This window comes from Astyanax mexicanus, chromosome 2, assembly GCF_023375975.1.
Source record: "Astyanax mexicanus isolate ESR-SI-001 chromosome 2, AstMex3_surface, whole genome shotgun sequence".
Taxonomy (NCBI): domain Eukaryota; kingdom Metazoa; phylum Chordata; class Actinopteri; order Characiformes; family Acestrorhamphidae; genus Astyanax; species Astyanax mexicanus.
In genome coordinates, this window is record NC_064409.1 from 63,059,332 (window position 1) to 63,073,012 (window position 13,681).

A 13,681-nucleotide genomic window follows, 5' to 3' on the forward strand; every position below is an offset into this window, starting at 1 on the left:
ATTGCATTGTTATTATTATTATACATTTTATTATTAGTGGTATAAAGTATTCTTAATTCATCGTCCACAAAAACAGATATTGCGATGGGCCTACTTCTGTTTTTCTCTTGGGTTTTGGGTGGAGAGCTCATCTTCATTAGGATTCCCTCATGTTGTGTCAAGATGGGTAATTTGGTTTTCCATTCTTGCAGTGATGCTATCTAAGCCTGTAAGAATCTTAGAAACTCCCTCCCAGATCTCCTCCTCTCTCTACGGACTCTCTACAGACTAGGCCTGTATGTGTGTGTTTGGGCAGGGTGGTTGAGGGGGGGTATATTATGGTACACTGGTGGGAAGGCGATGGTGGTGGAGGTGGTGGTGGGGGTGGTTTCAGCATTAGTGTATAAACAGCCTCCTATCTTCTCTAAACAAGCACCGGTGGAATAAAAGCATGCCAGCAGCTCCCTGATACGGGAAATGTTTACCAGACTGCTGCTTCTGATGAGCCTTTCTGTTTAGTAAGTTAGCGTCATGTAGCCCACGCTGCTCAGCCGCTCATAGCACCATTATTATTCCACCGACTGGGACGCGCCACATCACTGTTGCATAACAAAACCCGCTGGGTCATTCAGTGTGTGACTGTACGTGCGTGTGTGTGTGCGTACACTAGTGCGAGTTCACCAAAAGGAATGTATGTCTGTGTTCGCATGTGAATGTGTGTGTGCTGTATGTATGGTCTAATCCTTTTTTCTTGCACGTGCATGTACAAAAAAAAAAAGCGTTGAGAGTAAATTCTCTTCCCTAGACAGCGAGACAAAAGTGGACATAATTATTCCTTTCTTCACGCCGTCAATCTCATTTACGGGCTCGTTTTCATCACCGCCCCTCATCAAACCCCTCCAAACCCCAGACAGAGAATGACGCCGGGAGCATGAGAAGAGCTAGAGCCGAGAAGCAGAATGAAGACACAAGAAGACGGTGTTTTTCAGCTACTATAATAAGCACACGTGATCTCCAGTCACAAACACTATACAGACTGTATGTGCAAATTATTAAGACACCTCCTCATTCATTGTTTCTTCCAAATAAAGAGTAATACAAAGAGTTTATACTAATTTGGTTGAAGTACGTCTCTACTGTCCAGGGAATGCTTTCTGCTAGATGGATTTTGGAGCACTGCTGTCAGGATCTGATTGCATTCAGATTTAATGACAAGAGCATTAGTGATGTCAGGATGTTGGATGATTAGCACCACCCCTCCTCATCCAAACACCCCAACTGTTCCCAAAAGCATAGAATGGATAATAATTATAACACAGCATCTCCACTGCTCCACAGCTTAATACTCCTAAAGCATCTGGCCTGCAAGCATAAAACATCTAGTCCGTGAGGTTGTTTAAACTATAATTAAATAAAAAAATAATAATTAAATGTTTTTCTGGTAGGCTTTTGCTTACATTCCTCCCCTGTCTCTCTGTTGTGCTCAGGGGACTTTAGTTTCCGCCCATTCTTGGGCTCCCTATCTCCTTATAAGGGCTTTTTTTTCCCCAGCCGTGTCCCAAATCACTAGACGGGGCAGCGATAGTGTATTGGACCACGACCCTGACAACACATGTTTGATCCCGTGTGCAGAGCGGTGTGTTTATTTATTTATTTTTTCCTTTTTTTCTTGGGTTTACCTGCTTTGAGATAAACTGCTTTGAGATAAACTGCTTTGAGATAAACTGTTCTGCAATTGGGTTCAACAACCCTCTGGCCTGGAGAGCTACTAGGCTGTAGCACTCCATCCCATTACACTTAATTTTCCAAAACAGATTTTTTTTTTGTGGCCGGCCACGTAATGGCTTGGAAAATATCTGTCTCGCGGCCAAACTTAATCGCCGACCCCTGTCCTAAAGCCCATGTCTGGCGTTGGATGATGACAATAGGTTGATGTTTAACAGTTCCAGAGACCCCCTATTCTAATGACAGTACATCTCTACAGGGACTAGACAAGCTGTGTTTGTGGGTACATCTTAAAGTTATAAGCTAAATGTACTCATTTACTCGGGCTTTCCACAGATATTTGGACATATATATATTATGAGCCTAATAGCTAAGCTAAGATCAGCATAGCCAATGCCAATAGTGTTTGTTAGAGGCGTTTAAATCCCTTCGCTTTGGGTTCTCTGAAGTGTCAGAAATTACGAGAAATTACGGTCTACAGTAAATTGACTGCAATTGGAGATTAGGCTAAAAAACATACTGGAGTATCCAATCTATCCATCCATCTTCTTATCTGCTTCTCTCTGGTCAGGATTGCAGTGGGTCCTGAGCCTGCCTACCCTGGGCAGCAGTGTTTAATATAAAATGGATGGTACAGAGTTTTACAGTTTAGAGCTCTACACTTTTGCCAAAACCTCTCTCAGCAAGAAATAATTAAACTGAAAGAAGGGGTACTTCAAGTCAAACAGGCCTTGGGGGATCCAGGACAGCTAACAGGCCGGTCCAAAGGCAGCAGCAGCAGAAAGAACTGATTAGCAGAGTGTGCACTGACGCACACCATCGCCGCCACAGTGAGAAAGAGGCGTGTGGTCTGCACAAAGCCTAATACACAGAACACACACTCACACACACACAAGCCAACCAAGCCCACAAACACTAAACTGGACCCATTCACCACCATTACGTCAGCTTCCCTTTCATGCTTTACATCAAAGACGAGGAAGAGGTGTTCGTCATCCAAATGGCCTTAATGTGGCCCTAATCAAATCAGCATGCTCACTCCCAATCTGAAGCAGTGTGGAGAAAATAAGTGCAGGGCAGGGGCTTCCCTCCTCATCAACAGCAGCCAGTTACACCAGCTAAATGCAAGCTGTATCGTGGGTTAGGGTGTAAAGATTATCCTATGTATGTGTATCCATATGTTGAATTTAGGACAAGGTGGTCTGACTAAAGACTTGTATGTTTATGCATGTAAAAAAACAAAAGGGTGATATACAATGTACAGAAAACTATTGTAACTTTTATATTACGATATTGTCATTTTTAATATCTTGTATAGTAATAGTATAGTAACAGTTTTCAATACATAAATATTTGCGATATACTGCCCAGCCCTGGTTAAACTAACGTTAAGGGTGTTTTCACACCTGCATTTGGTCTCAAAGAAGAACAAACAAAACTGTGTCACAACAAATTGACATTATTGGTCAGAGCTGTCTGGGGTGGAGCTATAAAGTAAATATAGCCAGAAGGTCCTGTGTTCCAGACCAGCATGTACAGTTTGTTTGTGCATTGTGAGGCTGCTTTTACAATGAACACACAACTCAAGAGTTTGTTTAGGACCGGACTGGACCGAGACCATCTCCTCATGTGGGTCTCAGTGCAGTTGTTTCGGTTCAAACTCCAGTGTGATTACTGATTTCACATCTGCTAAGATTAATCGCTTCAGGGGTGCATTCGAATCAGAATTTGATAGATGAGACTAAATAGTGCTGGTGCAAAACATCCTAAAATTAGCAGTGTGCAGCATGTTGGTTGCTCCACAAATATTTAAGGCATGACTTAACTAGTCATGTGTAATATGAATCATAAGGAAGAAGCTGCTAACTGAATCACCCTGAAGCATGACGAAAAGGTTAAGTCAGGCTAGGTACATTATTAAGGTTTTAAAAATACTTTTTTGTGGTCATTTATGTACTGCAAGTTATAACTTAGAGATACAATGAAACTAGGAAACCAGTTTAATGCAAACATTTTAGTTTGAGTAGCTTGTTAACTCAAACATACAGCTCTGTAAAAAAATAAGAGACCACTTAAAAATGATGATAATTTTAACAAATTGAAAACCTCTAGAATATAATCAAGAGGAAGATGGATGATCACAAGCCATCAAACCAAGCTGAACTGCTTGAAATTTTGCACCAGGAGCGGCATAAAGTTATCCAAAAGCAGTGTGTAAGAATGGTGGAGGAGATCATGCCAAGATGCATGAAAACTTTGATTAAAACCAGGGTTATTCCACCAAATATTGATTTCTTTTGTTATTTCAGCCATTTCTCATTTTCTGCAAATAAATGCAAAAAAATAAATAAATTTGGGAGACATTTTGTCCATAGTTTAAAAAATAAAACAACAATGTTCATTTTACTCAAACATATACCTATAAATAGCACAATCAGAGAAACTGATTTAGAAACTGAAGTGGTCTCTTAATTTTTAGCAGCGCTGTAGGTGGCCGGTGACGTTGGCTAAACTAGGCTACGCTCAGACTTACATTCAGCTGTTACAACTGGCTATAGGCTGCTAAACCCAGCCAGGCTGGTATAGATTGGTTGAAACCAGGTCATCCCCTCACCCACATATGCACCATAAAAGAAGCCACAGCTGGAAGTCAACTGAGCCTACCACTGACTTCCATCAACCTCATTTTTTCCACAGCCTTCCACAACGCCCCAACCCGCCCTACTGCCTCTCACCCCCGGAGATTATCTGGCTCTGTCGTTGTGGAAACGGCGGCTATCGGAACGGAATAAGTGTGATTCCGCTCTGTAATATGTCTTAATTTAGACAGGCGCAGCACAGCGGGAGAAAACACAGGCTGCTGTCTTGGCCTCAGAAAGAAAGCGAGCACAGAAAGAGCAGGCTCTGGGTGTTAAGTGTGACAAATTAAGAATCGCAGGGTTTTTGAGGGGGCTTACCAGGCAGGAGAGCAAGTGCATCATTAGAACAGACTGGCTCGGGAGACATAATCTCCACGCTGAGAGTGACGAGGTGGGGGCGGGGTGAGGGGACCTCATCAAAGATTTGTGGAAGCCGGTTCACAATTTCCAAAAATTCTCCAAATCCTGATTGAAACAGCTTTGGCTTCTTTTCCAGTTGTGACATATTTGGAGCAGGGAGGCTTTGAGGAGGCAAAAATAAGCTTTAAGCTTTCAGAGGGGAAACTGCTACAACTGGCTATAGCTGGCTGTGAGCTTTATATGGACTTCGTACATCTGAAAAGTTGCCCACTGTGACAAGATATATCAGCATTCCACAGTAGTCATAATTAAAACGCTGAGTGTGCTCACTAACCTGCAGAATGAGAATTTTATTGGACACTTGTGTTGGGCAGAGTTCTTAGAGTTCTCGAGACTGAAACGTGTAAAGATTTGTGTGAGTGCAATATTACTGTAATTCTTGCAGTATCATCACAATCATTTCACATTTCTCTAAACTACAAGTCTAATTTAAAAAATCCCTAAATGCATCTCCATGTGGTCTAATGGTAAAAAATGGCAGTAGCCCAAAGCTCAGAACTTTAGGTTAAATTCAAATGACAGATGGAGTACTGTCCCCATGACTGCTACCCTCAGATTGGTACGCTGCTAATTGCACTATATAACTTTGGTGAAACAGGCAGAAAAATGCTTGTGCGAACTGTTTAACACTTTGTAACTAATTTTGTGTACCCATATTTGTGTAAAATCCTCTAATATTGCTTTTCTGCCTCAATTTAACTTTCGCTTATTTCATTTTCAGCACTAGTTCGATACCTCTCAGCCCAAAGAGTGAATTACAGTTCCTGATACATTATGCAGGAGGAGACAATTCTTACATAATATTGCTTTAAAGAGGTCCTATAATGATACTGGAGAGCATATGGTTTGGAATATGAACCAGGGCTCTTGAACACGGCTTTACCAGTATCAGTGTCTGCAGAAGAGATCCTCGAAGGATGTGGACTACCTTATCAGACTAAAACACATAAAAAAAAATTACTTTTTTTGTACAGATAAAACTAAAAAAGCCATGTAAGTATTAATCTGCAAAAAAGCAGATGATAGTAGAAGCACCAGCAGCCGTATGAGTGCTTCTTCTCGGAGAGTATTATTAGACAGCTATGACATCAGAGGAGAAACATCTAACCAGTGCAGTGCTATTAGACCACAGAGGGTTCAAAGCCGAGAACAAGCGGAGTTCTTTTTAACAAATGCATGTTAGGAATAATTATCAAGGCCTCAAATCAGACACCACTGTGTGAGGACCGCTTGTGCAAGAAGTGCGAGGAAGAGAGAGAGAGTGTGTGTGTAGAGCACAGTGATTATGCACAAAAGCAAAATAGCATAAGAGAGAGAGAGAGCAAGAGAGAGAGAGAGAGAGAGAGAGAGAGAGAGAAGGACCAAGTGTATGAGAAACACATGTGAGACATGATGTAAGCAGCACCCTCTGCTGGTTAAGAGTAGTAATTGCTCTGCAGTGTGAAGACTCAGATCATCACAGTGTTTAGGAGGTGAAAGTGCAGTGCGGGGTTATTACCTGTCAGCAGAGACACTTTGTGGAACGTTCCATCCAGCTTGCTCAGAAGAATGTGGACAAAGCCATCTTTGGAAAGCTGACCAGCGTCCTTAGTGCTCTGGTCATAGACCACCACCTCCTGTCTCCTGCCCAGATCCACCTGCAAACACACACACACAAGGGTAAAACTAAACAACTTTAAAAAAATAGATATTAAAAAATTATTAAGCTTTATTAATAATAAAACCATGTGTCTATTGTACATATGCAATAACATCCCTATATCTACTTGTCCATCTATCCATTTTTACATATCTGTATCTATACATCTATCAACATATGCATTTATTCATTTATCTCTTATCTATGCCTCTATAAATACACATGCCACATATCCATGTATCCCTCCATCCACCTATAGTTACATCTATCCATTTACTAATTATTCTATCCCAGTCTGTCTATCCCTTAATCTATCTTTCAATCACTCTGTCTTTCCCTTTATGTAGCGCTATCTCTCTATCAATCTGTTTAACCCTCCATTAGTCCGTCTATCAAGGATTCAAGGAGATTTTGTTGTCATTCACATCACACGTGGTACATGAGGTAGAATGAAATTGTATTCTTATGGTCCAGTTCACACCTAAAATACCTAAATAAAGATGAAATAAAATAAAATAGAACAAAATAGATATCAAGATATATACACAAAATATAAAGGGGAGTAGGAAAGTAGCAGCAACATGAAGTACAGAGTGCAAATTTGCTATATATATGTAAAATGTAATATATAATTAAATATTTAATTATATTTATAATTAATATTATTTTAAAACAACTAGAAAAGTATCACATATTAGAAAATGATTTATTTTTATTATTAATAAAATATGTAATATCTATCAGACTGGCTTTCTTTCTTTCTATTTATCTATTTAGCTTTTCCTCTATCAGTCATTCTAACACTACACTTATTCCTCTATTAGCCTAGTACTCTGTATGTCTGTCTGTCTATCCCTGCACCAATCTATCCATGAATCCCTCTCTTTATCCATCAATCCTTCCATTAGTCAGTCTATTCCTCTATCAGCCTGTCTATTTAATTACCACTTCATCTGGTTGACATTCCCTTTATCTATTCCTATCCCCATCTATTCCTGTTTATCACTCCATATATTCCTCTATATATCTGTCTCTCCATCTGTCTTTCTTTCTATCTGAACATCCATACACGGAGGTACCAGAGAAGATGTATGTATTTGTTATCATGCCATCTCTCTCTGCTGTAAGTGAGGAAACACTGCTGGATGCAGGAGTGGTCTGAGTGTCTGCAGAGTTAAACCTGACTGCAGTTTTTTGTGTGCATGCGTGTGTGTGTGGAATAAGCGTAATTTAAAGGTTACATGCACGGGTGCACTTTACGTGCAGTTGTGCGTGTAACGTGCTTGTGTGCGACACTGTGCAGCATGTATGTGTGTGTGTGTGTGAGAGTGTGTATGTGTGGTGCAGTGGAAGGCAGTGTGAGGCTACACGCGAGCCTGGCTGTCTCGATGTTGTCAGGCAGTTTTTAATCACGTGACCATCAGCCAGTGCTGCTCTAGAGTGACTCTGTACAATAACGGAGAGAGAGAGAGGGAGGGGGGAGTAAGGGAAGAGAGAGATGGAGAGATGAGGAGAGTAGACACAGGGAAACAGGAGAGAAAGAGAAAGGGGAAGAAAGGAGAGCAGAGGAGAGGGAGGGAGAAGAAGAGAAAGAATTGTGAGAGAGGATATTGAAGACAAAGAGAAGAAAATAAAAGAGAGAGAGAAAAAGATGGGAAGAAGGGAGACTTGAGAGAAATGGAAAAGACAGAAGTAGGGAAAAGAGAAAAGAGAGAAAGAGATGGGGATTAGAAAGAAGAGGAAAAGAGATGGGAAAAAAGAGAAGAAAAAAAGAAACAAAGAAAGAAATAAAGAGGAGGAGAGAGAGAAAAGTGGAGAAGACAAAAAGAGAAAGAGAAAAGGAAAAGAAGAAGAGAAGAAGAAAAGGAGATGGGTATAAGAGAGAAAGAAAGAAGTCCCAGGAGATGAAAAAGAAGAAAAAGAGATGTGAAGAATACACATGAGAAATAGAGAATGATAAGAGAAAGAGAGGAAGAATAAGGATATGGGATGAAAAAAATTAAAGAGAGAAGGAAAATAAGAAGAGACAGAAGAAAAAGAAATGTGAAGAAGACAGAAAGAGAAATAAAGGGGATACGAGGAAGAAAGGAAGAAAAAGGAGGTGGGAGAAGAGAGAAAGAGAAAAGAATAAGAATAAAAGATAGAAAATAGAGATGAGGGGAAGAGAGAAAGTGAAAGAGAAGAAGAGAAAGAAGAAAAAGATGTGAAGGACACATAAAAAGAAACAGAGAAGGATAAGAAGAAGAGAAAGAGAGAAGGATGGGGAGAAGTGAGAAAGAAGAGAAAATGAGAGAGACAGGAAAAAAAGAACAAGAGAATGGAAAGGAGAAAAAGAAGAAGAGAAATAGAGAGATAGAGACAGAGATACAATGATGAAGCTGTACTTTAGATTTTTTTTATAGATATAGATTTTATAGATTTGTGAATGTGATAAAATGTGAATCTGGCAATAGATCTTTACATAGTGTAAAACATTATGATGCATAGAACAACAGAAATGCTCCAGAATGACTTGAAATCAAATATTTTACACTGACATTAATTTAAAGTTTATTTTATTTTGGGTATAAAGTTTAGGGTGACAGCGAGGAAATGCTGCTGAAGCTCCAGTCTGACAGTACTGCTGGACTCTGAGCTACAGCGAGTCACACTCACTCACAAATCAATACGAGGGCGCGTCTGACAGTAAATAATAACCGAGTGTGTGAATGTGTGTGTCTGTGCTTACACAGCAGCCTTATCAGCTGCAGATTGGCAGATTGCCCCTCAGGTGATGTCACCAACCCAAGGTCAGACACAGGTGCCAGATTACCAAACAGTCTGATTGCCTCAGCGTGGCACAGCCAGATCTGAACTGGGGGGTGGGCAATGCCACAATATGGCGTTGGGATTAATTAGGTCATGATATGTATTATATGGGTATTGCTTGCAAACTTTTAAAAACACACACTCACACACCACTACCATCACCACGTCAGTGTCCCTGCAGTGCTGAGGGGTCCTGACCATTGAAGAACAGGGTGAAATGAGAATATTAAAGAAAATGATAGAGAAACAGATACAGGACTACAGTCTGTGATTATAGAACTACAAAGTGCTCTAATACGATCAGTACAGCTCATCTAATGGGGAGAATGTGTAGAAAATATGGGTGGTCTTAAAATTCCAATATGAATGTGCATGCTACAGTACGTAATGCATTCCATAATCCAAACTATCTTTAAGTATGTCATATATCTGCCATATCACCCAAAGAATCAAAATAAAAAAAATCCTAAAATAATAGCTGTATAACCTAAGTGTATTTCTTTTCTTAAATGACTTCACTCCATATTAAGCCAGATAACCATATTTGTATGGACAATATATTGTTACAGAAATAATTGCGATAAACTTTTAATTCACTGTAATTTAAAACCAAATTATGCTTCTGATATAGGGATAATATTATAGTGTAATTATGCAATTACACATTTTAAGTGTGATGAACATATTAATTATTGTGTGATGAGCTGATTATATATAAAAATATAACATTTTTGGAATATAACATAAACAGATCAGCTTATTCACAATAATGAGCTCTCCTTGCTAAGAAAACAATATAGGCAATAAAATGATTAATGTCTATTTATTGCACAATAAAGCAATATTGTAATTTACTAATATATAAATATATATATATATATATATATATATATATATATATATATATATATATATATATAAGCATCATACACGTTTTAAACAATACATTTCCATGACTTTTTCATGACTTCAAGGCAAATTTTCATGACCACACGGTCTGTAAAACATCAGTGCATACATGAACAATAAAACCAGAAATCAACTAAAACTTTAATAATAATAAAAAACATTTATTTAAGCCATGTTGATACACAATCTTTAATAATAAAAAGTGTGTCAGATCCTAAGAGCTCCATCATGTAGGGCTACATTACTGGACTAGGTTAACTCTGAGCTGATGTATTTGTTAGCTCAAAACAGCTTTTTTCAGTTGATAAATGGAAACACGCATTTGTGTTGGGTATTTTTATTTTTCCAAAATTTATCCAGGCCTGGAAATTGCTTTTTTAAAATTCCATGACTTTTCCAGGTTTTTCATGATCGTTTGAACCCTGTTAATCGTTTTTAACAATTGAATGAATATTATTGAACAGGAAACAGAACTGAGTAACAGCAGGTTTTAGAGACCCACTTCTGAGCTAGTATTCTACACCAAAGCTTCTCCTTCTTTACACCTGACTGCTTTACTGCTATCAGCACCTGTCAGCTGCTGACCCTCTCCTCTGCACAACCCCCCACGCCGCACCCACCGGCTGAACAAGGTGTTCCACCTTAATTGGATGAGAGCTAAATCCAGTGGGTGACATCACCAACTGGGGATTACAGCCTCTCTGTGGCTCAGGCTACCGTCAGGACCTGGCTTACCCACCAGAGCGAACGTCCACGAGAAATAAGAAGCACAGACTGAGCAAAAACAGTCAATGGTTCTCATGATTCAGTTCACGAGAACAGATAAAGGTGCACTCACCTTTATGTAAACACTGGACATAATTGTACAAAATCACAATGATGATTAGAATGATGATCTGATTTGACTCATATTACAATTGTATGACATATTTATTGTCACAAGGCGTCTGTGAGCTGATGTATCAGAACCGAGTTGCTGCACTTTCCTCCAAGTGCGCTGTGATGCTACTCGGCAATGCTGCATCAGCAGCAGTTCAAAAAGAGGCGGTGCCTGACTTCACATGTATCGGAGGAGGATGTGCTAGTTTTCACCCTCCTTGTGTTGTGGTGCAAGAAGCCACAAGGAGCCTAGCTAAATTAGAAATAATCAATCACACAAATAAACACTGTTTAAACAAAGGTGACATACCAGTTTTTTGAGTGTGAATGTTAATCTGTCAAATTAAGACAAAAAATCAGTCACTTCAGCCTGGTGTAGCCATATTTCTAAGGGTTCAGTAGATTAACTTCATGTAAATAGCAGTTATTTATTACTCATGTTATATATGTTTTATAAACTATTTATAAAATACTATGAAACTAGAATACAAGTAATGTTATTAATAAACTACTAAAGTGCATACAGTGTTCCTCATGAAACTTTTCTTCTAAGGAAATAAGATCAAAAAAATAAGACAAACACCCTCCACCCATGCTGAGAAATAGGCCTTCAGTACTGCATGTGATGAGTTTATTTAATGTGACATTCTCGCAACAAAAATAACTTCTTGTTTCCTTATGGCAAAGCCTTTAGTGCCGCTTTCTCACACACAGCAAACTAACACTGACCTCAGTACTCATATCTGATATTATAAATATAAAAGCAAGGTTTCTGAGGTGACTACAGAACCACATTAAAATTACAAAACTGGCTGCAAACCCAAATATTCCATCTACTTATCATCCCATTTGAAACACTGGAGAAAAGAAAATACAATATTCTTTAAAGTAGTAGTCTATTTATCATCTATTCTTAGCATACTGTTGCTTATTTAAAGCAATAATGTGTTTGTAATAACTATATCACATAATTGTAGTAGACATAATTGTAGCCAGCATCACTTGATCCTTTTCAATAAATCAATAAATATGTAATATGTAATAAATAAGTTTCGTGTTGAAATTTCAGCCAAATCCCGGCATAAAAAGCAATTATTGGCCAAAAAAGTCAGATATCCTTTTACATCCCTACTATTAATAACTGATTTTTAAAATGTTTTTAAAATGTAAAAAGTAACACAAAGATGTAACACCACTATGTCTGTATACATTATAGAAATGATTACCACCCACACAGGACACTTTAGTGTGTGGTATTGATCGTGACCGGCAGTCCCCACACACATATCCCACAGATCAGTGCAGGATTCTTTAGCTTCTATGTAAGATGGCAAAAGTTATGGTACACTTCAGCCATGTGTGCAGTGTGTAACATATAAAAATATACAATGCCTGACCAAAAAAGTTGCCATTGTTTTAATAAGCTATGTATGCAATGTCACAATATTTATTTAAATCCAGTGTTGCATAAATATTTCACTAAGATCTTGCAGCAGCATTGATAATGGTAGAGTCTGACCGCTTCACAAAGCCTTCTCCAGCACATCCCAAATTCTCAATGAGGTTAAGATCTGGACTCTGTGGTGAACAATCCACAAAATGATGATCTCATGCTCCCTGAATCACTCTTTCACAATTTCAGCCCCATGAATCCTGACATAGTCATCTTGGAATATGTCTGTGTCATCAGAGAAGAAAACAATCTATTGATGGAATAACCTGCTCTATATTCAGTATAATCAGGTAGTCAGCTGACCTCATTCTTTCAGCACATACTGTTGCTGAACCTAGACCTGCTTAACTGCAGCAACCCAGGTGTTAAATCCAGGTGACGCTTTTTTTGGCAATACAATTACAATATAATGTTCAGTTTATATCATGAAATATGAAACCGTAAGAGACCACAGGGGATGACAGGGGAAACATCAGGTATGCTTACAGCTCTCAGACCCGGCGTAGCCCCATGCTGCACGAGCCATCTGCATTATTCAGACATGCCTCCCCAGCCACAAGCTCACATCACCCAGGCCACGGCCGCTACCGCCTTCCAACTATCTGCACTGATCATCAGCTGTGCAGCATACACATACACTGCCCACCCTCCTAGCCCTAAAGTGGAGAACCCTGCCAGGGCACCTGTAGGACCACAGACACGAAGCCAGTGTGATGCATACACAACCACACACTGTAACACTGTGTATGTTTACAACATACAACATCACATTAAATAAAATAGGTACCATGGATGACTGGGTTCTTGTATCATCAACAACGTTTTCAAACCTTAACCAAACAACACAACACTGCTAAGCTAAAGGCTACACAGCTAGCAACAACAACACCTTAAGCTCAAGCCAGGCAAAGCGATCATTGTTAGATTTGTCCTGTATGTTAATTTTGAACATCTCAAAACTCAATTGACATAGCTAGCTAATCAGTTATGTCAGCAATGTCTGAATGATGATTGTTAGTATATGCACTATATATACAAAAATATTTTGACATCTGCTTATTATCCTGATTTTGTTGGAGTAACTATCTCTACTTCTACGTTCTACTAGATTTTGGAGCAATGAGCATTGCAAGAGCGTAAGTAAGATCAGGATGTCAGATGAGTACTGAAGAATGACCATAATTCTAGTGAACCCAGATCCACTGCTCCACAGCTTGATGCTGGGGGACA

General features: G+C 39.1%; 1 protein-coding gene across 3 annotated transcripts in view; it reads right to left on the minus strand.

Moving 5' to 3' along the window:
• dusp8a (dual specificity phosphatase 8a) overlaps positions 1 to 13,681 on the minus strand; it is a 71,334-nt gene that overhangs the window by 32,180 nt on the left and 25,473 nt on the right. For all 3 annotated transcript variants that reach the window (XM_007228082.4, XM_022672121.2, XM_022672122.2), the window contains exon 3: positions 6,262 to 6,400. In XM_007228082.4, coding sequence (XP_007228144.3) covers positions 6,262 to 6,400 — 139 coding nt within the window. The remainder of the gene's footprint in view (positions 1 to 6,261; positions 6,401 to 13,681) is intronic.